This window comes from Globicephala melas, chromosome 13 (genome assembly GCF_963455315.2).
Source record: "Globicephala melas chromosome 13, mGloMel1.2, whole genome shotgun sequence".
In the NCBI taxonomy this organism is placed as follows: domain Eukaryota; kingdom Metazoa; phylum Chordata; class Mammalia; order Artiodactyla; family Delphinidae; genus Globicephala; species Globicephala melas.
In genome coordinates, this window is record NC_083326.1 from 17,841,524 (window position 1) to 17,866,375 (window position 24,852).

At 42.9% G+C, this 24,852-nt stretch overlaps 1 protein-coding gene across 1 annotated transcript; it reads left to right on the forward strand.

The window, feature by feature from the left end:
• Positions 1 to 270: 270 nt before the first annotated feature.
• On the forward strand, positions 271 to 24,561 carry SERPINB5 (serpin family B member 5). The gene is made up of 7 exons (XM_030868126.3): positions 271 to 360; positions 6,406 to 6,580; positions 9,367 to 9,504; positions 12,254 to 12,371; positions 14,651 to 14,793; positions 19,402 to 19,569; positions 22,869 to 24,561. Exons 2-7 carry the CDS (start codon positions 6,413 to 6,415, stop codon positions 23,259 to 23,261), a joined length of 1,128 nt encoding a protein of 375 aa, XP_030723986.2. The 5' UTR covers positions 271 to 360; positions 6,406 to 6,412; the 3' UTR covers positions 23,262 to 24,561.
• The last annotated feature ends 291 nt before the right edge of the window (positions 24,562 to 24,852 follow it).

Consider the following 24,852-nt stretch of genomic DNA (forward strand, 5'->3'; position numbering starts at 1 on the left):
TAATATTTCACCTTCCGGTCCCAAGTGGGCTACTAGGGTTGCCCTTCTGTATGTATGCGTGTATTCAGCCTAAGGCACGATCCGCCGACAGCCCTGTCCTGCCTGAGCATGTTGCAGGCCTTTAGAAGCTGTGCAGACAACAGCAACTTCAGCGTGAATCATTTTTCTCAATCACGGACAAGCTGCCTAAGGGCCAGGGCAGAAGTGGGCGGGACGGAGGGAGGGCAGGCTGGGCGTGGTCACAGTGGGCGTGGCCCCGGTCGGCATTCAAGTGAGCAAGCAGCGTGCTTCTGCCCCACATCAAGGTCCTACCGCGTCTGGTTTTCCTTTTCCCTGGCCGTGCGATCGCTGTAACTTCAGGTAAGCAAAGTGCAGGTAGCAAGGTGGTGATTTCTCTCTTTCTGGCAAGTCTTAAAAGAAAATAGTTCTTTGAGATGGTGAACACAGTGGACAGAATGGCTTATTTTCAAGAGTAGGCTGTCAGCTTCAGTACGGCTATCACCCCCTACATGGGCAGCATTTCCAGCGCCCAGTCCTTTGGGAACCAGGCATGCCGTGTAGGGAGCAAAATTACTTAAAAGTACAAGGTAAGAGCATGAAGAAACAGCGTGGCCGGGAGGTTTTGGTGTTGGGAGGGCCCAACAGTGACTCGCAGAGGAGAAATTATTTCCGAGGACGTTTCCAGCCCTACCTTGGAACTCAGAATGAGTTTTGCGGTGCTAGTTTCAGAAAGGGTGTGGTGCCCCAAACCTGAAGAAAGTGGAGACGCACAGGAATGTCCGGCTCGCCTTCTTGTTGGCACTGTGGGCTGAGGTTCAGTCTGCGGAACTGCTGTTCTTTTTGGCATTTTAAAGCATCCAGTGGGTGTCCATTTACTTGCAACTGCGTTCTTCCAGGCAGGAAGTGTTCTCCCTCCCTATTCCTAGGCTTCAGGATACTTGAAGCAAATTACAGATTTCAAATGTGTGTTCCTGGACGACTTTTCGAATAGGTTGGCCCATAGTTTCTTCCTCATAGAAGCTACTGTTTTGATGGCTTTCTTTAAGCGTGTCACACCTAAGAGCAATTTACCAGGCCAGGCTGATCTGCAGGCTCGTGATCAGATGAGGCTCAGATTCCCAGGGCTGAGGGGTCTTCCACATCCTTCGGCTCCCACCTCCCCCACCCCCCATTTTGTGGGAGATGGGGGGAGGCTCACGGAGGAGAAGTGGCGTCCAAAGGTCCCTGGCTTACATGGGGCAGGATGAAGCGGAATCCAAGGCTTCACACTCACGGCTCCTGGACTTTTCCAGGTCACCATGAATTTTCTTAACAGCTTCGTCACCCCTACATTACCGAAGAGGTTTTGAATAGAATTGGGTGCGTCAAAACCTCAGTCCCCACCCATATACGCAGGTGTTTGATGGGTTCCTGGGTAGGTGGAGAGATGGAAGCTTGTCTGAAGAAAGGATTCTCCGTGTGAGTCAGTGGGTTTACATCTTTGCTTCTTAGCACCTGAATTCTGTCACTTCAGTCCCTCTGGGTTGTGGGTTGACTTTGAAGGTACGAAGTCTCAGCAATCTTGGTCGTCCTGGCGTGGTGAGTCTGGCCCTGATTTACTGTTTTAGGCAGCGGTGGGATGGCTCAGCGGTCAAGATCAGGCTTCTAACCAGATGGGAGCAGGTATGATGGCTCAGAATATCTGAGCAAAGCAGAGGCTCCCCTGCCATTGGAAAATAAGCAGTTGACCTTATTACTAAGAGCCACATTGTCCTTTCCTGCTGAAAAAGCACTTTTCATGTACACTTACTCATTTCATCACCTCATTAATCCTCATGCTATTCTTTCACACGGCAGAAGCTGCAGGATCTCCTATTGTCTTAATCTGCCTCTGACATTTTTCCTTGTGAGGTGAGAAAGTGAACAGCACAGACTGTGTGTTTAGACATTGCATTGTAGTTGTGGTAATAGGCAAAGGTATTGCCTAACGATTGTTTCCACCAAATGGTCTACAGATGAAAAGTTTGGGGAATATTGGCTTGGATGCATTAAAACTGTTAGAAATCTTGATGCAGGGACCAGTGAGCACCTGTGAGTCGAGAGAATTGACCTCCCTACGCCTCCACCCACCCCAGTGCACATGTCTGCATTCATCTGGGGTCTGCCTGCTGTCTCTGAACTAGCAGTTCTCTCTGGCACTCAGTTTTGCATGGCTAACTCCTCCTTATTCTTTAGGATGCGCCCGTAGTGCGACTTATTTGATGTCACTGTCTCTGAGGAGAGCTCACTGAGATTTCTGCTATGAGTGCGCTGTCTCCCCTAAGGGCTGCATGATAACTTATGCCCCCATCAAAACACCCATCACACCTACAGCACATATCATGCCACTAGGTGACAGCTCCTCGGAGGCGGGAACCGTGCTATGTTCCCTTTTGATTTGTTAATGTCTAGATCAGGTGCCTGACATGCATTATTAGGTACTCAGTTAATACTTATTAAATTAAAGCAATATAAGATTGATAGTTGGCAACACAAAGAGTGGAAAGAGAACATGAGTTTCTGCCAGTTGGAAAATCAGGAAAAAAAAAGTTTTGTGTTGATTTAAAAAAAAGAAAACATGTAAGAAAAAAGAAGAAGAAAACATGTAAGGTATCTTTGTATCTCTAAAGGGGTAATCCAGGACCCTTAGGATTTTTGGAACTCTATAAAGACTCCTGAGAGAACAAATGTCAGCAAAGACACAATTACCAAGAAGGAAGGTGATAGGTGTGGTCAGGAACTACCAGGCTGGAACATAGAAGAGTGAGTGCCAGGTCTGGTTTGACCACTCTCACTCCCCGCGTGGATGGCCTGGGAGAATCACTACGTCTCTGTGTGCCTCCCTTTCCACATCTGTAAACTGAAGAGATGGGGCCAGACTAAATCCATCCAAGGTCTTGTCCCCCTTTAAAGGTGTATGGCTTTAGGATGTATTGCAAACCATAAAAACAAAACAGGCAACTTTACAATTAAACTTTTACAACTTCTTGTTGTTTGTTGCATTTCTTTGTTGTTTATTACTACTTAAACTTTCATTTCACGTTTCCCTGATTAAAAGTGGCTTTTAGGGCTTCCCTGGTGGCGCAGTGGTTGAGAGTCCGCCTGCCGATGCAGGGGACTCGGGTTCGTGCCCCGGTCTGGGAAGATCCCACATGCCGCGGAGCGGCTGGGCCCGTGAGCCATGGCCGCTGAGCCTGCGCGTCCGGAGCCTGTGCTCTGCATCGGGAAAGGCCACAACAGTGAGAGGCCCGCGTACCGCAAAAAAAAAAAAAAAAAAAAGTGGCTTTTAAACATTTAAATCAATAAAAGATGTGGTGTTTTCTATGTTGATGCTGTAAATTAAATTCTCCTTACTTGTTCTAATCATTAGAAGGTTTTCATGAAAATGAAAGAAGTTATCTCTGTAACAATGGAATAATACAATGAAAAGAATCTGCAGCGATTTTAACACCCTGAACAGGTCATTAGATATGAAATTTACTACGCAGGAATTGCTAATCTCTACTCTTGTACCCATAATTTTTATAGCATTTGCTCGTGCAAAATGGTCTGCATAGGAACCTGACCCATTTTCCTGGGTGTGTATTGCTAAAGTTGGTGAGATTTGTTTAAATGCTTCATCTTGCACCACAGTGAGGTGGCAATTCGCTGTGGCCAAAATCATCCCTTGAACTATCTCAGACCAAATCAGCTTTACAGTGTTTTTAGGTCACTTGCCACTAATCACCAAGCAACTGATTAGATTTACCAGGCAGTATTTGATTGATTACTTAGTTGGTGATCATTTGCCTCCATAGACACCTCAGATGTTGGGTGTGCCCTGATTTACATTCTCCAACAGGGACTGAATCTAAGCCTTGAATTGCAACAAAGTGTTAATTATATTGTATAATTAACTGTACTTAAAGCCACCATGATCTTGTATTCACATAGAGCCATTTAGATGAAACAAATTGCAAAATGTTATAATGAATGAATGAATAATACTTCAGCGGAACAAAATGGCATTTCCTTACACTTTGATCCACTTCTGGGATCCACTTTTTGGTGTCTGCTGTCAAACTCCCTCAGCAGATTACTCCAAGGCCTTGAAAACACAAAAGACATCAAACTTCAAAGTTTGTTATAAATGATGCAAAATTATTCTAATTTCTCCTCCTGGGTGGTTGGAAATATGGGCTGGGAAGAACTACTTGGGCTTGATAAAACATAATTGGTATGTTTTCATACTATCATTGGTGTGGTTAGGCCTTGAGTTGTTGAAGCTTTGAGAAGTTCGCAGGGGTTTGGGTACAGGTTTCTCTATTTGGTGAAGAAATACCTCATTTAGGCTTTTCTATTTGGTAGAGAAATAACTCCTGTTGAATTTTAGTCATAGATGAACTCAGCATTATCAGTGTTAAACTTGCTGCCGGAGAAAGCCAGACTTCTTGTCCTGAAAGTCTGTTTGGGATTCCCCAAACGTTTTAGGAAGTTTCTTTTAATTTCCCTGTGGTGGACACATGCTTCTGTTTCTGCCTCATTGCCCTCTGTGTTCCTCATGCTCGTCTGCTTCCCCTGAGAGCTCACTCTCATCTCATGGCCCCCACCTCTCCCCAGATGAGAGAGCATAAGGTAGTAGGCCTTGAAGAAATGTAAGATGCCTGCCCTGACTTCAGGTTACCTTACTGTAGGTGCATAATGAGAACACTGAGTTCACTTAGCTGTACTTTTTGGACCAAGGAGGAAGCAGTCACTGGAGATGACCAGTGACCACGAACAGGTCAACAAAACTTTTTTTTTTTTTTTTTTTTGCTAATGAGCTTGTTTTTACAGATTCCAAGATATAGTATAATCTTTTTGATTCCATCCTACACACAAGCCACATGTCCCATAAAAGGGAGAATTCCAAAGAACTGTTTGAAGATCAAGGGCCCATTCCTTGATCTTATTCTCACGTCTTTGCATTTTGAATTTCTGTTCAGGTATAAGGTGCGAAATTGAGATCCTATTCATGCATTTGACTTTAACACATCCTTGAGTCCCGATTGAGGGAAGCCCTCTGTCTTGAGTGGTGACGCTTTGTCTGACACCGGGGAGCATATCCTGCCTGATGACCTTCAGTGTCATGTCTTCTAGGGGTAATGAGAGCGAGAGTTCTCAGTCAAGACCAGAGGCTCGCTGCTGCCATTTCCACTTCACCTGGCTCCGCAGTTTTAGATGAAGCTGCCCTCTCTTTCCTTTAACTCCCATGTTACTTGTTCCACTGTTCACATGGCATGGCATTCCGCTTATACATATCTGCCCCAAGAGATGGAAAACTCAGAGGAAGGGAGGGGGTACTCAGGTGATCCTTGTAATACTTTTCGTAGTGTCTTCCGCATAGTAGATAATGTACTAACAACAAAAGCAATCATAGCTATTGTTTATTAAATATTGCTCTGTGCCGGGTGCCCTACTAAGGCATTACTTACTTTATTAATTTTGTAGGGCTGCTGCAACAAAGGACCACAGATTGCGTGGCTTAAAACAGTGGAGATTTATATTCCCACAGTTCTGGAGACCAGAATTCCGAAATTAAGGTGCTGTCAGGCCCTTGCTCTCTCGGCAAGCCCCAGGGGAGAATCTGTTCTGTGCCTTTCTCCTGCTTCTGGTGTTGCCAGTGAACCTCGGTGTGCTTGGCTTGTAGAAGCATTGCTCCAATAATCTCTACCTCTGTCGCCGTAGGGTGTTCTCCCTTGTGTCTCATGTCATCTTCCCTCTGCACGTCTGTCTTTGTGTCTTTTCCCCTGTTCTTAAACGGACACCAGTCTTATTGGGTTAGGGCCACCCTGATGACCTCTACTTGATTCAATCTGCAAAGATCTTATTTCCAAAGAAGGTCACATTTACAGTTACCCAGAGGTGGGACTTCAACCTACCTTTTGGGTGGGGTGGTGGGGGGGCACAATGCAGCCCATAACACTTATGAAATATTAACTTGAATCACACAAAACTGCTGTGATTTGACTAGTTTTGATCTACAAAAAACCCAATTTTGTATGCTTTAACCTAAATCCTAATGGAAACAATATGGATAAATAAAACCAACTGATTTTGATCAGTGCTGTCCATTGTTCCGACCATGTGCAGAGGCCATCGTAGTCAAGTGGGCTCGAATTTGGAGATTCCGGGCAGAGCTGTACACAGAGGACCTCATATGTTGGGTGCTCAGATTTTAGGACGTTTGTGCAGGAGTTTCTTTACCCCTGGCTTTTAAATTTGCATTTACTGGAAGTTCCTTCCTTCCTCTCTTCTACCCAAGACCACGACTTTGTTTGAGTAGAATTCTTATTGCGTTGGCAAAATGCAGCTGAGAACACTTTAAAGGTGATTTAGAAATAACCTCACTCTTGTTCTTTGTTCTAGGCCCACCATGGATGCCCTGAGACTGGCAAATTCGGCTTTTGCCGTTGACCTGTTCAAACAACTGTGTGAAAAGGAGCCAGCGGGCAATGTCCTCTTCTCTCCAATCTGTCTCTCCACCTCTCTGTCACTTGCTCAAGTGGGTGCCAGAGGTGACACAGCAAACGAAATTGGACGGGTAAGCCCCACGCCTTGTTTCTGCTTTGAGTGGAAGCAGAGTTTTAAGAACACACAGGTGGTGCCTGGGGAAAAAGGAATGAGGCTCTGTGGTCGGAACTGCTCAGGAATGAGAGTTTTGACATTTCCAGCACTCTCTTAATCTGTTTTTAAATGTGAAAGCTCATGTATGTGTCCTGCAACCCATGTTTAGAACAGGCACTATGTTGTTGTGGAGAACGCAGGGATCTGCTAGGCAATCACGAGTTTTCCACTAACAAGTGGCCTTTGGCGAGTCACCTGACGTCTTTCTACCCGTTATATTGTAAGCATCAGGCAGGATGATGTTTGTTAAATGTTCCACTGCAGATATCCTGACCAGAAAGAGTGTAAATCTACACCCTCCTGTCTTACGCACAAAATTTATTTACAGCATCATCCTTTATATTAAAATGCAGCCTGAACTATATTCTGCTCTATAATATATTCTACCCTATCGGATAGATAGAATATATCCGTGTTTATTTCAATACAGAAATAATGTTTGAGATTATCTACCTTTAAGTAACGTGGATAAATAAGAAGATGGGTTGTGCTTACCTATGTTTTAGAATACTCCCTGGGATTTGAATATCCCATTTGAGAAGAATGGACTAAGGTGATGTTTTACACACGCACACACACACACACACACACGCGCATGCACACATATATAGGAGTATGCATATATATGTGTGTACACATATAAATAAAAAACTTTTAAGAATTTCCTTTTGGTTATAGCTGAGTATCTCTGTAAAGTTCTTAGACCTTCAAATGAGATGATTTTCTATACTGTTACATTTTAAGTCCTTATTTACTTTTATTATTTAAAAAAATTGAGGTATAATTGACATGTAACATTATATTAGTTTCAGGTGTACAGTATAATGATCAATATTTGTATATTTTGCAAAATGATCACCACAGTAAGTCTACTTAATGTCTGTCACCATACACAGTTACAAAAAACATTTTTTTTAATGATGAGAACTTTTAAGATCTACTCTCGTAGCAACTTTCAAATATACAGGATTATTAATTATAGTCACTATGCTGTACATTATATCCCCATGACTTATTTTATAACTGGAACTTTGTACCTTTTGACCTCCTTCCCATTTCGAGCAGCTCAGCCTCTTACCCCCTACCCCCCAATACTTGCCATTTACCTTTAGATAATAAGTGAAAACCCTTCTAATTCCGTTCCGTTATTATTCTTCCATTGATCATTCTAGTTCAACAGAATCTCTCTTTTCATGAGCTCATAAGCATTTAAAAAGGGAACATCTTTTATCTATAAATCCCCAGAAAATATGACCCACAAAATGTTATTTGTGTCAGGATGGCAAATTTACGCTTGAAACTGAGTGGAACTTGAAAAGGAAACTTCCTTTGTGGGAAGAGGAGCTGTACCTTTTCGTCCGTCCTCCTCTTTCAACTCCACCCCACAATCCCTACCCCATCTCTCATTCCTCATTTCTCATCTCCCATTAGAGAAGAAATAGAAAAGAGGACTTCCTGGTAGTGGGTCTGTTCCTCAGTAATAGTAATAAAGGTCTTTTCAGTACATGCAATTGTTTCCCCACAGTGGTTACTTGGGTTCTTTAATTTTCTGGTCTTTTTGCCTGTCATTAGGCATGAGGGTTACGTACAGCCTCGGACCAGCCAGTTTGACCCTGCAATACGGAGGCTGTGTGACTCGTTGGTGCAATGTGCCCATTTAGTGATCACCTGAGGTGTGGCATCAGGGCATGGTTCTTATGAGTTAGGAGAAAATCACCTTATCCTGACATCATGTTTTGGGCACCATGGAGCAGAGGAGATGCTGAGCTATTGGTTGAAACAAAAGAAAAGTTAGGAAAAAAATAAAGGGATTTAGGTCTTATGGAAGATAGCATCCTAGTTTTAAGTGGCTTAGAATATTACTATAAGAATACTTATTAACATTTTGAATCCATACGATATTTTAGGTGTCTTAACATATAATATCTGTAATCCTCATAGCACGTCAGAAGAGTAGGTGTTCTCAGTTCATTTTACAGAGGGGAAAGTACAGTTCTGAAGAGTTGGGCAAGATGACATTTCTAGTAGGTACAGGGTGGGATTCAAAGGCTACCTAACTGTAGCCCATCGATGGCATGGTAGCTGCCTACCATAAATGACATATCAGCCCATTTGGCGCTTGTTAGAGCAACTAAAAGGACTGGATGGGCTCTGGCTAAGGACACCTCTATCCTGGAATCTGATACCTGCCTAATGATTGTCTCTCGGTATTAATTTCTCTCTTCTTATCTCAAAATTGGATAGAGATTATAACCCAGCTTCCTTCTTTTCCAAGTTTGGAAAAGAGCATGGAGGCATCACTTTGAAGAAAGGGCGAAATTTCCTTATAGTTAAATCAAGAGAAGTGTATCTTTATAGCAATGTTTCTCAACTGGGGACAATTTGCCCCTCCCCTCCCTCACCCCTCTCCCGGACATTGGACAATGTCTGGATACATTTTTGTTGTCACAAATGGAAGAAGGAGTGCTACTGACACCTAGTAGGTCAGTGATGCCCAGGACAGCGCCCTCCCCCGCCGGTCCCAGAACATAGAATTATCCAGTCTGAACTGTCAACAGTGCTAAGGTTGAGAAGCCTTGCTTCTGGGAAAAACAGAGCCAGGAGATACTCAGGACCAACCCGAGGAGGTTGACCATGACCATGTGTCCGCCGCAGTGGGAAGAGGCAGTGCTTCACAGATAATAGATTTTTTTCTCTTCACAGGTCCTTCATTTTGAAAATGTCAAAGACGTGCACTTTGGATTTCAAACAGTAACATCGGATGTCAACAAACTTAGTTCCTTTTATTCCCTGAAACTAATCAAACGGCTCTACGTAGACAAATCTCTGAATCTTTCCACGGTAAGTGGTTCAGAGCAATTAGCAAGATTCAACTGTTTATCAGGGGTGACACGTTCTCATGGTTAGACCAACAACTTTTTGTCAGTGAAAATCCTTCCTAGGATGCTCATTTACGATTTATTTAAAATAAATTAGTCCTAATGGAGAGGTTGAATCTAGAGGGAATCAATTGCAGTCACATATTTTAACTTAAAATATAAAGAAGCTGTGAGTTTCCTTTTCCCTCTAAAACACCCACAGATCCCACCCTTCCTCTTAGCTTCCTCACTGAGAGAAATGGAGAATGGGATTATTACTCTCTAATAAATGTGTCTCTATAGATGCAAGACAGCTCGTGATTTAAACATCTTTGTTCTTAAACAGCAGGGCATAGAGCCTGGGACAACATTTTAAGTTCTTTACCTTATTTTTTCATGCACACAATGTTCTCCTGATGTTTCTCAAAATCAGTGAGAAAAATCATAACGGTATGAATTAAAAGTTTTCATCGGGCTTCCCTGGTGGTGCAGTGGTTGAGAGTCTGCCTGCCGATGCAGGGGACACGGGTTCGTGCCCCGGTGCAGGAAGATCCCACATGCCGCAGAGCGGCTGGGCCCGTGAGCCATGGCCGCTGAGCCTGCGCGTCCGGAGCCTGTGCTCCGCAACGGGAGAGGCCACAACAGTGAGAGGCCCGCGTACCGCAAAAAAAAAAAAAAAAAGTTTTCATCGGTCATAAACTGGTTTTGTTTGTTTTATGAGGCTGTTCAGGTGGGTATCTATACAAGGTAGAGGTGGTAATTTCAGCTATTTCTTGAAGGAAGCATATAAAGAACACAGATATATTCTTAAATTTGATCCAAAGTATATCATAATGCTTTAAAAAATATGTATTTGAAACACATAGCCAACATCCTCGGCTGCATAGTGGTCATTCTCTACTGTAGTAACATCAACTTGATTCAGTTTGTGTTTGGATGCTCAGAATTTCAAGCTTTCGAAATCTAAAAGGTAGACTACCAGTTAAATATTTTGCCATAGTTTTACCACTTTCTGCAATAGGTATTTGTTTTCCTGGTGGGGATCTTTTGAGGACATAGGTCATTAGATGTTGTTGTGAGTTTATTCTTACTGCTTAAAGGTACATATACACAGCCACTCTTCTTCCAACAATCACCTGGGGAATTAAAGAAATACTGAGATGTGGGTTGGGACCTGGGCATGGAAAGAATTTTAAAACTCCCTAGGTGGTCCTTAGTGATGCTTAACGCATTTTTTTTGCTGGCAGTGAAGATAGTGGAGGCCCTTCATCTTGCTGAGTCTCTGGAATGTTCTTAGCTCTGTCAGTAAATGGTAACACTCAGTCCCAAGGTTGGGTTGCAATGAACAGAATCAAATTGGGCAAGCCTGTAGTTGTTCTGAAAAAAATCCAAGGAGTCCTGTGCTTAGGAAGTGAAGTGACGTGACATTTAATAAGCTGTGTTTAGTTTGGTTGACCTTCCACTGAACATTTTGAATTATTTCAAACCGAGAGTTGCAAGGAATTTTTTAAAAGGCTGATTCCGTTGTTCCTGTTGGTTGTATATCATCTATAATTTTACTAGTAACAGTACAAACAAGTGTGGTCTGAGGAGGGCCACCTGTATCAGAACTACCTGGGTGTTAGAAGTGCAAATTCCTGGCCTTGGTTCACTAGAATCAAGATCACCAGGGACTGGATTTAGGGTTTTCCGTTTTTTTTTTATGCCTTTTCTTTTTTTTTAAATTTATTTATTAAATGTATTTCTTTTGGTTGCGTTGGGTCTTCGTTGCTGCGCACGGGCTTTCTCTAGTTGCGGCGAGTGGGGGCTACTTTTTGTTGCGGTGCGCGGGCTTCTCATTGTGGTGGCTTCTATTGTTGTGGAACGCGGGCTCTAGGCACGCAGGCTTCAGCAGTTGTGGCATGCAGGCTCAGTAGTTGTGGCTCGCGGGCTCTTGAGCACAAGCTCAGTAGTTGTGGCTTACAGGCTTATTTGCTCCGAGGCATGTGTGATCTTCCTGGACCAGGGCTTGAACCCGTGTCCTCCGCATTGGCAGGCAGATTCTTAACCACTGTGCCACCAGGGAAGTCCCGGGGTTTTGCATTTTTAACAAGCATTATAATGAGAAGAACTGCTCTGTTCCTTACAGTACTGTGTTTCAAACTTTAACATGCAGATGAATCACCTGGGAATCTCGTTAAAAATTCAGGTTCTGATTCTGGGGTGGGGCTTGACATTCTGCATTTTAACAAGGTCCCAGGTGATGCTGCAGGTCTTGGTTCTTGGACCACACTTTGAGTAGCAAGCATCTTTAGAATATTTACTTATTTCAGTGTGGATAAGATTTTTCTTCTCATAGAGTTCTCTTTTCTGTACATTTCTTCCATTCTAAGACATACATATATAAATTTACATTTTACCTGTATGTACATTTTAATGTTTCTGAAATTGGAATTCATATTATAATTGTTGTGTGCATGTAGCATAATGTTTCTTTTCTCCCCCCAAACTGATGCTAGATTGATGGAGGCATTTAACAATTGATATTGTCTTAGAATTGAACAAATGAAAGAATACAAAGAAAATTCATTGATTTTTACATAAGGTTTCAATTTATATAGTGTTACAGATTTTGAAGGAGTAACCATCGTAATAGAGATTTAAAAGTCCTTGTGCTAGAATTGTGTACCAACATAATGGTTTAACTACAGACTTTAAGGACTTCGTGATTTTATGAACTGGATGTTTTTCAGGAGTTCATCAGCTCTACCAAGAGACCCTATGCAAATGAAATGGAGACTGTTGATTTCAAAGATAAATTGGAAGAAACAAAAGGTCAGATCAACAACTCAGTTAAGGAACTCACAGATGGCAAGTATCCTTTACTTATTCTGCTATAAATCACTAAGTAAACAGACCATATCGTCTCGTGAATCTGCTAAGTATAAGATTGAACATCTGGAGGATTCCTTGAATGTTTTTGGTATACAAGCTAAATTCTTGTCCATCAAGCCATTTCAACCACTTGGATTTCTGGATATCATCAGTTGGCAGAAATTCTGAGTACTTCAGGTTTAGTCTGCTAAAATGGGCTGCCACATGCCCTTCTGGAGGCTTGGACGTGCCCCCAACAAAGTAAGGCTCTGGGCCAGTTCCAAGGCTGGTTTTTCAATCTGGAAGTGAAGGGCTTGGACTATAACTTGATGATCCCTGAGGCCACTTTTGGCTCAAAAATTCTACAAATTTGTCAAGGAAAAAAAGACAAAAGGTCTTAGATAATCAAATACACAGGTAGAAAAAACAGAACAAAACAAACCATGGTGGAAACTTGCCCCAGGTCTCACAACCCTCCTTACCCTTGGCCCTCTGATAGCCCCGGGGCCCGGGGTCTCTTCTGCAGCTTCCACCTAGTCCTGCCTCTTGCTCAGGCTTCCCTCAGGCCTCTCCCTTTCCTGACTCCTCCCTCCATTAAAATTCTCTGTGAGTTGTGCTCCTTGCTAGAAAGGAATTGGAGCTAAGATGAGCTCGGGTGCAAATCAGTGTTCACATCCCCCTTCCCAGGGGACATATTTGTACAGTTTTTGTATAAGGAGGTAGCTATTGGGACAAATGAATTTTCTTTGGCTTCATATGTAAAGAAAAATCTTGTCTAACTAATACCAGGTTAGGCAATTTTAAAATGTATATGTGAAAGGCAGCTCCCGTTTAAATTGCTGTGTGACGGTTTTGCTTTTTTTTAAATTTTTTTTTTGGCCGCCCACATGGCATGCGGGATCTTATTTCCCTGGCCAGGGATGGAACCTGTGCCCCCTGCAGTGGAAGCTCGGAGTCTTAACCACTGGACTGCCGGGGAAGCCCCCCAGTTTTGCTTTTAAAATTGTTAACGAATTGCATTTTCTCTCCAAGGCACTCTGTTTAAAAATCTTCATAAATTTGAGTTTTTTACTGGAGAACGTAGTTTGTGAAAAGACTTCTCTGAATTTGAAACCAGAAGCTCGAGGTTGAAGTTAACCAGCACTTACTAGCTCCCCACTTCTTCCATGATGCTATTACATATTCGACCCATCATATAGCGCTGGCAGGACAGGTTACATCGTTTGTGGGTCCCAGTGCAAAATGAAAACACAGGGCCCTTTATATTAAAAACCGCATTAAGAATTTTAAGATGGCGACAGCAGAGCATGAAACAGTGCAGGGCCCTTCACACCTAGTCACAGGCCCAGGAAGTGGGCCTGAGCAGTGGTGTGAAGATCTGAGAGATTAGGTAAATGAAATATCCTTGGCCAAAAAGTCAATGCTCTTCAAAGGCGAGGACTTCATTTTATTAAGGGCTTATCACCACCTGTTTTGGCTGTTGGGGATTCGACACTATGGTCATTACAATTGTTATGGAGCTTATGGTGGTAATTACAGCTGACCAGGATGCAAACAAAGCAGTGTGATTTGGGGAGGGGGCGGTGAGCTGCGGGGCAAAGCGGGGAGCACTGACCTGGCTTCAGACGTGCTTGGCCGCTGAGGGAGCCAGGAAAGCCACTTGGCCTCTCTGAGTCTCAGTGTCCTCAACTGTGAGATGGGGATAATGACCTTTGCCCTACAGGATCATCATAGGGAAGTGAGATAAGACACGTGACCCTTCGGAGCACAGGGCCCGGTGGAAAGTAAGCTTTCTTGCATTTTCCTTCCCGAGCACAGGCTCTGGAGTCAAAAAGACCTGGCTTTGAATTCTGAATTCACCCTTGCTCGTGCATCATCTTGGGCGAGGGACTTAACATGGAGTCTCAGCTTCCTCGTCTGTAAAGTGGGGAGCAATGCACGATACCGTGCCTGTGCATGGCTAGCACATTGCCTCGGACGGAATGGGCACTCCACAGTGGTAGCTTGTGCATTTCTTCTTGCTCCTCTTGCGTCTTTTCCCCCCTCCCTTCTCCCCCTCACTCTCCTCCCCAGGTCTCTTTGGAAAGTCTGGTTGAGGCAAGTTGCAAGGAGAAAAAGGGGTCCTTCTTAAATGAGATGGTCTGGGCTACCAGGCCGTACGTGGCGCGGCTCTAGCCAGGGTTAAATGCCCAGTCAGTGGATTCACATGGGGACATCAGGGGTGCTTTGCAAGCATAACCCCGTGCAATTTTCTGGTTTCCTACCATTGTTTGCAGGCCGCTTTGAGAACATTTTAGCTGACAACAGTGTAACAGACCAGACGCAAATCCTTGTGGTTAATGCTGCCTACTTTGTTGGGAAGTGGATGAAGAAATTTCCTGAATCAGAAACCAAAGAATGTCCTTTCAGAATCAATAAGGTATGTGGGCTGCGTGTTGCAGTCAAAGGATCCCAAGTATAGATCTGAAAAATTACAGCAACACAAGGGACCCTAGGAATTCACTCCAATGAGGAAAATTAAGGCACAGGAGGCAGTGGGCTTTTCCTTAGACAACAGCGGGGAGGGGCAGGGGCTGTTTAAGTGTAGAAAAAGAACCATAAGAGAGAGACGCTCACCCTTTTTCCAGAATGTCCTCAGGGTCTGATCTGAGTGAGAGTTTATAGAGCTTCTAACACAGTGGGTAAAGCTAAGTCACCAACCGGAAAATAACTACAGATGTTTGGGGCCATTAGTAAGAAAGGAAAAGAAAAGAAACAAACCAAATCCCAACATTAGAGGCCTTTGGATCATCACGAAACATTGACCATTTGGGAATCTCGTTCCAGGTTAATGAGCTCCTCTGTGATCTCATTTCTCACCTGTTAATAGTGAAGTAAATGGTTCTGATATTTTAATTTAAAAGATGCTTTGAGAGGGCTTCCCTGGTGGCGCACTGGTTGAGAGTCCGCCTGCCGATGCAGGGGACACGGGTTCGTGCCCCGGTCCGGGAAGATCCCACATGCCGCGGAGCGGCTGGGCCCGTGAGCTATGGCCGCTGAGCCTGCGCATCCAGAGCCTGTGCTCCGCAACGGTAGAGGACACAACAGTGAGAGGCCCGCGTACCGCAAAATAAATAAATAAAAGATGCTTTGAGGTACTCATTGGCTGTGAAGGAAAAAGCATAGCTTACTCGTCTGCAGTGCTGGGACTCATTATGGGGAAGAATTACAATAGAAACCTGTATCGCAGGGAAGTCTCATGAATACTACTGAGTGAATAATGAAGCCACATCCCATGCCAAAAACAAGTCATATAAATAGGTAAAGTGCCTCCTCTATAAATGAAACCGAAGCGCTGAGACTGGAAAACTGACCCATTTCGTTAGAGGACCTAGGATACCCCAGGTATCTATATGATGGTGTGGTTTGGTCTCATTTGATGAGATCTGGCTTGTGTCAAGAATGCAGACTCAGAACTGTGTGTCAGTCAGCACAATCTCGGAAGGAAGCTTATTTACCCTGTAACTCTTATGCATCAATTCTAATTTTCAGGTCTCTCCCAGCACCTAGAGTACTTAGCATTAATCACTTTTGTTTTTGCCAAATATTATCATTGTACTTTCTTAGTGCTAGAACCCAAGAAGAAAAGCCCTTCAAGATACAGTCTATACCTGAATTAACTGGACTGGTTTCCATGACTTTTTATTTGTACTCACAGCATTTGCATTCATAGTCCACACCCTCCCCTCCCAAATCCCCTGCTCCAGCTGTGTTTTCCACACTGAAATCGAATTATTTATTTACTTATCTGGATCTCTTACTAGTGCATGGACTTTTAAGGGCAGGGATGTTTTGCCCATCTCAGTTTCTATAATTCCTGGCCCAGTCCCTGACACATTAGTAGGTGCTCAGCAAATGTTCGTTGAATGAATGACCGATCTGTAAGGATCAGTTTGATTAAATAGCCAATAGCAAACAAAACCTTTTTGGCTTTTGGGACCGCCATGGGTTCCTGTGCAAGATGCATGGGCCGTTTTCCCTGGGAGAGGACGATCATCGCTGAGTGTGCTCCTTACCTACTCGAAACCTCCGTGGTCCTAGGGAGGGAGCCAGGTCCCCCTCTACTTGCTGTTCCTCCATTTGGCTTCCCAGATTACAGTGGTCTTCTCATTACTGCCTGCCAGGGCCCAGACTGACCCTGCACACAGGGCTCTGACCAGGCACCAAACAATTACTTCTTTAGACTCTGTATTTTTCACATATGGTTCCCTGAGTTTTAAACACGGCTTTTTGACTTTCTTAGTGTTGCCTTTTATTTGGAGCTAAAGTTGAACTTGACTGTACCTAGCCTCTGCTGTGAGCGGGGACCAAGTGTTGGCCCCAGTGACCCTCACACGGAGTGTTCCCTCCAGAGTGGTTAGGGTTGGCTCTCCTCCCTGGGAAGGGCTGGCAAAGGGGCCTTGAGAATGTTTAAGTGAAACCTGAAACATGGTGCTTCTCATACCGGCTGCAGGGCCAGCCCAGAACATCATCAGAACCAGGTAACAGTGAGTGAGTTCACCATGGACTTTTGTGCCGACCACCCTCAGATTTGTGGCTTTTACATTTAAGAAAATGTTAATGGATGTCTTTTATAAAGGTAGGAAGAATGTGTGCAATTCCTTTATTCTTGTTGTTAAATCATAAAGCTAGGTCATATCACGTCCTGGAGACTCAGACTCTAGAAGAGAATTAATAAGGATTTTAAATGCCATTGATCTCTCAGCGGTTCACCAAACAAAAAATAAAACACTATTCAAGGCTGCGTGGGGATATGTCCTGCTTTTGAATGCAGGCGCTATTACTTTTCCTTTGTTTCCTTTGAATTGCTTTTGTCAGCTCCTGAACTTTTGGGGTGATGTTACTAAATCTTTTCTCATGTCCTTTGGTGTCTCTTTTAAGGGTTAGACTAAATTGATGAAGTTATATTATTAAAAGTTTAGTACAGGGCTTCCCTGGTGGCGCAGTGGTTACGAATCCGCCTGCCAATGCAGGGGACACGGGTTCGAACCCTGGTCCGGGAAGATCCCACATGCCGCGGAGCAACTAAGCCTGTGCTCCACAACTACTGAGCCTGCGCTCTAGAGCGTGCGAGCCACAACTACTGAAGCCCGTGTGCCTAGAGCCCGTGCTCTGCAACAAGAGAAGCCACCGCAGTGAGAAGCCCACACACCGCAATGAGGAGTAGACCCCGCTCGCCGCAACTAGAGAAAGCCCGCTCACAGCAACAAAGACCCAACGTGGCCAAAAATAAAATAAATTAAAAAAAAAAAGTTTAGTACAGTACCTATCCTGACAAAGGTGGACACACACACTCACGTGCATGCACACACACCCACACCCACAAACACACACACACACTGTATTGGATATTTTCTGGGATGGTCGTTACTTAGTCCTGTTTTCAGAAGATACATCTTAAATTATGTCTTAGAAAATGGGATTATTGTATCCATAGTCAGTGCTGATAAATGAAATAGATGACCGTTTTTGGTGGTCACAGCTTCTGTGAATTCAGAAACTATTAGTACTCTAACCTGATGGAGATTTTTAGACAAATCTATACTTCTTTGAGGGAAATACGTGGAAGAATTACCAGTTAATTTCAAAAGTAGTATGTTTATTTTAAAATCATAATTTTGTTTCTGGTTATACATAGAGTCAAAGTCTTCAATTATTTATCAACCAAATATTTACTGAGCAATTACTATGTGCTGGGACATACCAAGATAATAAGACATGGTTTCTGCTTTGACTGTAGTCTAGTTGGGGTGGGGGTGTCACATACATACATTTTCTAACATTGTGACAAGTGTTAAAATAGAGGTATGTACAAAAAATAAAATAAGTCTAGCTTTGCTTGAAAATAGTGTTGGGTAACACTATTACCATTCGAAGATCCCACGTAAAAGCTTTACTGTAATATTATTCCTGCAGACCTGATACAATGTTTGAAATTTCCCTCCAAAGAGTTTCGGTTAACAGGCAAATATCCCATGGGAGGTATAAACCAAGACAATAAATTGCACTAAATTACTATCAGTCTTTTACTCCTTAGTATGAATTAATTTTTCTTCAGAAAATGAGTCACCTCTGTAGCAGAGATACAAGGTCAGATATTAATGGGGACACAGAGGAGAAGAAAAGTCCTGGGATGCTGCCTGGAGAGAAAGGCCTGAGTGATAGGAGCTGGAAGAGACTTAGAGATAATTTTGTTTGTTATCATTCTTAATTTTTAAAATCATGAAATATTGCAAGCATACAGAAAATTATAGAGAATAGTATAACAAACACCAATGTACCAACAACCACCTTTGTAAAATCTTTATATTTTACCTTATTTCCGATTCCCTCATTCCACTGACAAGGAAACTGAGGCCCAGAGAGGTTAAGTGACGTGCTGAAGGTCACAGCGTATGTTTATGTCACATTTGAGACTAAAACCAAGGTTCTTCTCTCTAATCAGATCAGAGCAGGAAGAGGGGACCGAGGGCGGGGTGACTAAAACCGAAGGCAGACGGAGAACAAAACAGCATAGTTTTGTTCTGCTATACGTTAACTTTTCCATATTAGGCATTGTATAAGGAAAAGCTACATAAATGGACATGTGGTGGGTTTGCACTGGAATTTACTTTCAAGTGAGCTCTACCAGGAATGGTTTAAAGATCTTGTAATTACAGGCATCTATAAAGGCTAAGTTAAAATTTGCCTGTATTTCCAGTCATCCTGTCTTATTTTTAATGTTTTGTATATGCAAATACAGTATTATATTATGGATAGATCCTGTAATTACAAAGCACATGGATAACTTTTCAAAGGAAGTCGTAAACTCTTGACGGGACAGTCTCTGATGGTGTAGATTACCTGCCTGCCTCTTTAAGCCATAATGATGTGAAACTATATCAGGAACGAATTTATGAGTATGTGTGTGTATAGCTGTGTGTGTATAGAGGGGTGTGTGGGCATGTGTGAGAAGAACAAGCAGAGCAAATTTCTTCTCCTTTTTTAGACGGACACCAAACCAGTGCAAATGATGAACGTGGAGGCCACGTTCTGTATGGGCCACGTCGACGGTATCAACTGTAAGCTCATAGAGCTTCCCTTTCAAAACAAGCACCTCAGCATGCTCGTCCTACTCCCCAAGGATATGGAGCACGGGTCCACGGGCCTGGAACAGGTGAGGAGGGAGGCGGGCGTCCAGCCCGCAGGCGCAGCGGAGCCAAGGAGATGCTTGGGCGGTGCTTGTGGGGCTGCGGCAGCCTTGCCTTAACGATTCACTTGCTCAATGGTCTCTAAGGGTTTCACTGTTCTTTGGGGGCCTTTCTCCTCAATGTTAGAACAGTTAATATTTATTTGGTACTTATAACGTGCCAGGAGCTGTAAGTTGCCCATGCGCACTGGCTCATCTAACTCTCATCGCAGTCCCAGGAGTGAGAAACTATAATATTACCCTACTCACGTTTACCACCGAGGGGCCGGAGGCACAGAGGGTGGGTAACTGGCCCAGGGTCACGAACTCGTGGGTGGTATGTAGAATCGGAAGGTGAGCCCAGGAAGTTGGAATCTGTGTTCTTAACTCCAGCGTAGAGCCCCTGGTAGCATCTTGCGTGAGTGTGGTGCGTGTGTCACAATTGACACATTCACTCAAGTCCACAGTGGACTTTGGGGCTTGCGCTTTGTGTTGCATGTTCTATGGGTTTCTGAAAAGTTCTTTTAATGCACACACGTATACAAGGTTTTATTATGCTTTTATCCAGGTAGAGACACAAGGTTTAACTGACAGTGGAGGTTTCACCTGCCTGGGAATGACTTTCTAGCTTCCCCTCTGCTCTGTCAGCCCCCTGCAGCCCCGAGACCCGTTGTTCTCCCTCAGCCCTGCCCTCCGGGCTTCCTGGCTCCCCTCCACCTGGGCCTCCACCGTCCACCAGGAAGAAGGAGGGGTTCTTTGACCAGCCCGGGATTCACCTGCTTTATTTCCGGTCACACCTCAGTTACTCCCTGACTTTCCAGGGGACAGTCTAACTTGGTCACCATCCTACCTGCTACTTTGATTCTATGTTTTATCCATCACTTTATTAACTGAATCATAATTCCCATCTTCATTCTTCTGTTCACTCATCTCTCTCTTTTTTACTGCACTTCACGCCTTAGTCTCATTTTTTTCTTGCAGCCGTTATTCAGCTGTCTCACACTTTACTTCCTTAAAATACCCTCACACCATTTTTTGTTGTTGTTGTTGTTAAAGTACAGAACGAAAGAAGATGATCTTTTGAGTCTCAGAAGGTATATTCAAGGATACAGGTCGTCTCAGTTTGCTAGGGCTGCCATAACAAAGTATCACAAAGTGGGTGGTTTAAACAACAGAAATTTAATGTCTCACAGTTTTGGAAGCTAAAAGTCCAAGATCAAGGTATCTGCAGGTTGGTTTCTTCAGCGGGCTGTGAGGGAGAATCTGTCCATCCTCGCTTCTGGAGATCTGCTGGCAATCTTTGGCTTTCCTTGGTTGTAGACACATCACTTCAGTCTCTACCTTCATCTTCCCAGGCATCTCCCTGTGTGAGTGTGTCTGTATCTGTGTCCGGAATTTCCTTTCTTATTAAAAGGACACCAGTCATATTGGGTTAGGGCCTAATGATCTCACCGTAATTAATTACACCTACAAGGACGCTATTTCCAAATGAAGTCATATTCCAAGGCACTGTGGGTTAGGACTTCAATACATGAATTTTGACGGGGAGCGGGGGCAGACACAATTTGACCCATACAATGGAGGAAAAAGGTTATTTTTTCTTCTTAATGACTTTTGATTTATGGATGAATTTTCTCTTGTCTTCTCACTCTCAGGTAGTAAATGGCCAAGAGACTATACTTTTTGGCTCAAAAATTCTAGTTACCTATGACAATCTTTTGGTCTTAATAATTTGTCTTAAATAAAACAGTGTCCATGAAAAAATACTTATCAGAACTTAGCAAGAGAATCCAATGGTTCCCTCTGCCATTAAAAAAACTCGTGACCAGCTTGTAACCTTGTCATCTCCCTGATTTTTATAGGTTTCACATGAGTAACTTCAGTGCAGAATTGCCCCATGTAGTAATAGTCAAGGTAGCATCATTCTCTGTTGCACATGTATTTCTCCTCTAGCCAGTGGGGAGGCTGGAAAGGCAAGGAGCAATTTAAGATTTGCTCAGTGAAGAATTTTATGTCTAAATCATTTTATGAGTCATTGCATATCTCTCATTTTAAAAATAGCCAACTGAAATAGATGCATTCTTCACCTATGATCTAAAAGGATGATCCTAGACAGTTCAAATTCTCATTTTGAAAAGAGTAACTTTAGCTTTAATTTGAGTTATGAAGTTTGATACCATGTCTAGGGCACGAATATTCTAGATTTCCTAGTAGAGAAATCAAGATAAGCATTCAATAAATATTATGCATAAAAACTTTTCTAGTTTTACATTTATTTCACTATTATCCATGCAACATCATAATCCATGCATTCATTTCTATAGAGCTACTCTATAGTTAAAAGAAATGCCCTCATAAATTTCAGAACAAAGGGACCATTGTCGTGGAGTGAGTGGAGGAGAACAATGCTAGGTAGCTGGGTAGACCATTTTTATTTTTAATTAATTTTTATTGGAGTATAGTTGATTTACAATGTTTTGTTCACTTCTGCTGTACAACAAATTGAATCAGTTATACATATAGATATACCCACTCTTTTTTAGATTCTTTTCCCATATAGGTCATTACAGAGTATTGAGTAGAGTTCCCTGTGCTATACAGTAGGTTCTTATTAGTTATCTATTATATATATAGTAGTGTGTGTATGTCGATCCCAATCTCCCAATTTATCCCTCTCCCTGATTCTCTGTTTTCCCCCTTGGCAACCGTAAGTTTGTTTTCTACATCTGTGACTCTATTTCTGTTTTGTAAATAAGTTCATTTGTACATTTTTTTTAGATGCCACATATAAGTGATACCATATGATATTTATCTTTCTCTGTCTGACTTACTTTACTCAGTATGTCAATCTCCACGTCCATCCATGTTGCTGCAAGTGGCATTATTTCATTCTTTTTTATGGCTGAGTAATATTCTGTTGTATATATGTACCACATCTTCTTTATCCAGTCTTCTACTGATGGACATTTAGGTTGCTTCCATGTTCTGGCTATTGCCAATAGTGCTGCTATGAACATTGGGGTGCATGTATCTTTTTTGACTTATGGTTTTCTCTGGATATATGCCTAGGAGTGGGATTGTTGGGTCATATGGTAGCTCTGGGTGGGTGGACCATTTTTAAGAGAACCTAGTCACACACCAAAACTGCAGGGCTGATTCCATCTTTGATGAACCATCTGTACTGCTTCCAAATAGGGCTCACCGTGACATTTTATGTTTTTAATCAAGGAGGATCTTTTACAATTGCAAATAAAGAAAAACAATTTCCTCTCCTTTTTGTCCTTCAGGTTGAAAAACAACTCAACTCAGAGACGCTATTGCAGTGGACCAATCCCAGTGCCATGGCCAATGCTAAAGTCAAAGTCTCCATTCCAAAATTTAAGATGGAAAAGATGATTGATCCCAAGGCTAGTCTGGAAAACCTAGGGCTGAAAAACATCTTTAATGAGAATGCATCTGATTTCTCTGGAATGTCAGAGACCAAGGGAGTGGCCCTCTCAAATGTCATTCACAGAGTGTGCTTAGAAATAACTGAAGAAGGCGGGGATTCCATAGAGGTGCCAGGATCACGAATCCTGCAACACAAGGATGAATTCAATGCCGACCACCCCTTTATTTACATCATCAGGCACAACAAAACTCGAAACATCATTTTCTTTGGCAAGTTCTGTTCTCCTTAAGTGGCAGAGCCCAGGTTAAGTCCCACCCGACTTCTCTGTAAACCCTGCAACCGAGAATCATTTTCTAAATACAATAAATTGTTAATATTGCTGGATCAGGAAGTTGCTCATATTCACACTAATAGGCCTTTCTTCCAATTTTTTTTTTTGTTGTTGTTCTTTCCCTCCCACCCCGTTAAAAGACAATACTTTTAATGAAAAGGAATCACCTTAGAGAAAAAATATGTATTCATCATTTGTCAAACTATCTAGAGTTTTTGGCAGGAATACAGTCTTTCACAAAGAAAATTCCTATAAGGGGGATCTGGAGAGGATTTTATTACCAAAGCTTAGCCTTCCATCACTGGGATACAGAATGTTCTAGACATTTGCTTTTCCCTGAAAGACTGAAGAAACTGGTACATGGGCTTTGCAAAACTTTCCTGGAGCCAATGAAACTTGGACATACGTTCAGGCTACTGTATGTCCACAGCGCCTTACATTAAACCCTGTGGGACAAATATTTCCTTCAAATTCTGATTTTTGGAGATTTTAGAAAGATAATGTGTGGCACATACTGTATGTTACGGATCTCCATTGATAGAGGCTGGAGCAGAACCCTATATATCAACACCTTAATATTTCTGCCACAAAATGTAGACTGTCCGCACAAAATAAAGACTCCAGGTAGCCCATAAGTATCAGGTTTTGCTGCCCAATCAGTGTGCCACCTACTTATGAAAAAACTTTCTTTTCAGAACTTTTTGAAATTTTGGAGTGTTGGACCTGTAGTAACCAAAGGACAGCACCTCAAGGGGAAGCTCAGATCTTATTAAGGATTCACTTTCACTGTTGCTAGAACCCCTACCTGGTTGTTGGGTTGGTGAGAGACCACCGGCAGGGAATTCTAACTGACTCACAGGCTGGTGGATGTCTGACCACCGGGGCTTAAATGCACAGGGACTTTCACAGCAGACAATAAAAGAATTTTACGAGTGTTGAAGGGACTCGTCTCTCTGTGTACTGTGATAGTGGGAAAGGGGGAGGAACTTCACGCTGCTAGGAAACGTGACTAAAGCTATTGATATGCTCGCACTGCTGTGACTTGTATTTTTCCAAAGCCTATGGGTTTCGTTACTGTAGACAGCTAGCTGGGAACCTACAACAATTGCAGTTTTTAAAGATGTTTCTGAGAAGTTATTTATGTCACCAGTTCACGTGTTAATTCACTACAGAAACAGGACGGCGTGGAAGATTGGGATCTGGTGACAGCACCCCCCTCTTTCTCCTCTGGCTTTGTTGTAAATAGGTTCAACTTTCTTCTTACTCCGAAGGTTCAATATTGAATTTCTTTTATGCTGTTGACAATAAAATATTATTGAATTACATGACTTGCTTTTTTCCATGAAGTTAGGTTCACCAGTTTGAAATAGAACCAAGCCCTCCATTGACAAAATGCTTTGGGGACGGGGATTGATGTCGAATGAAAAGGAATAAGAATAATGACTGCCCCTATTTCCTGGTCTTCCTTCCTGCCCACCAGCTCTTGCTTCCTCCTTCCAGCCCCTTTCATCCTGGGGAGGGAAGGACCAGGGAAGTGGCAGAATGACTC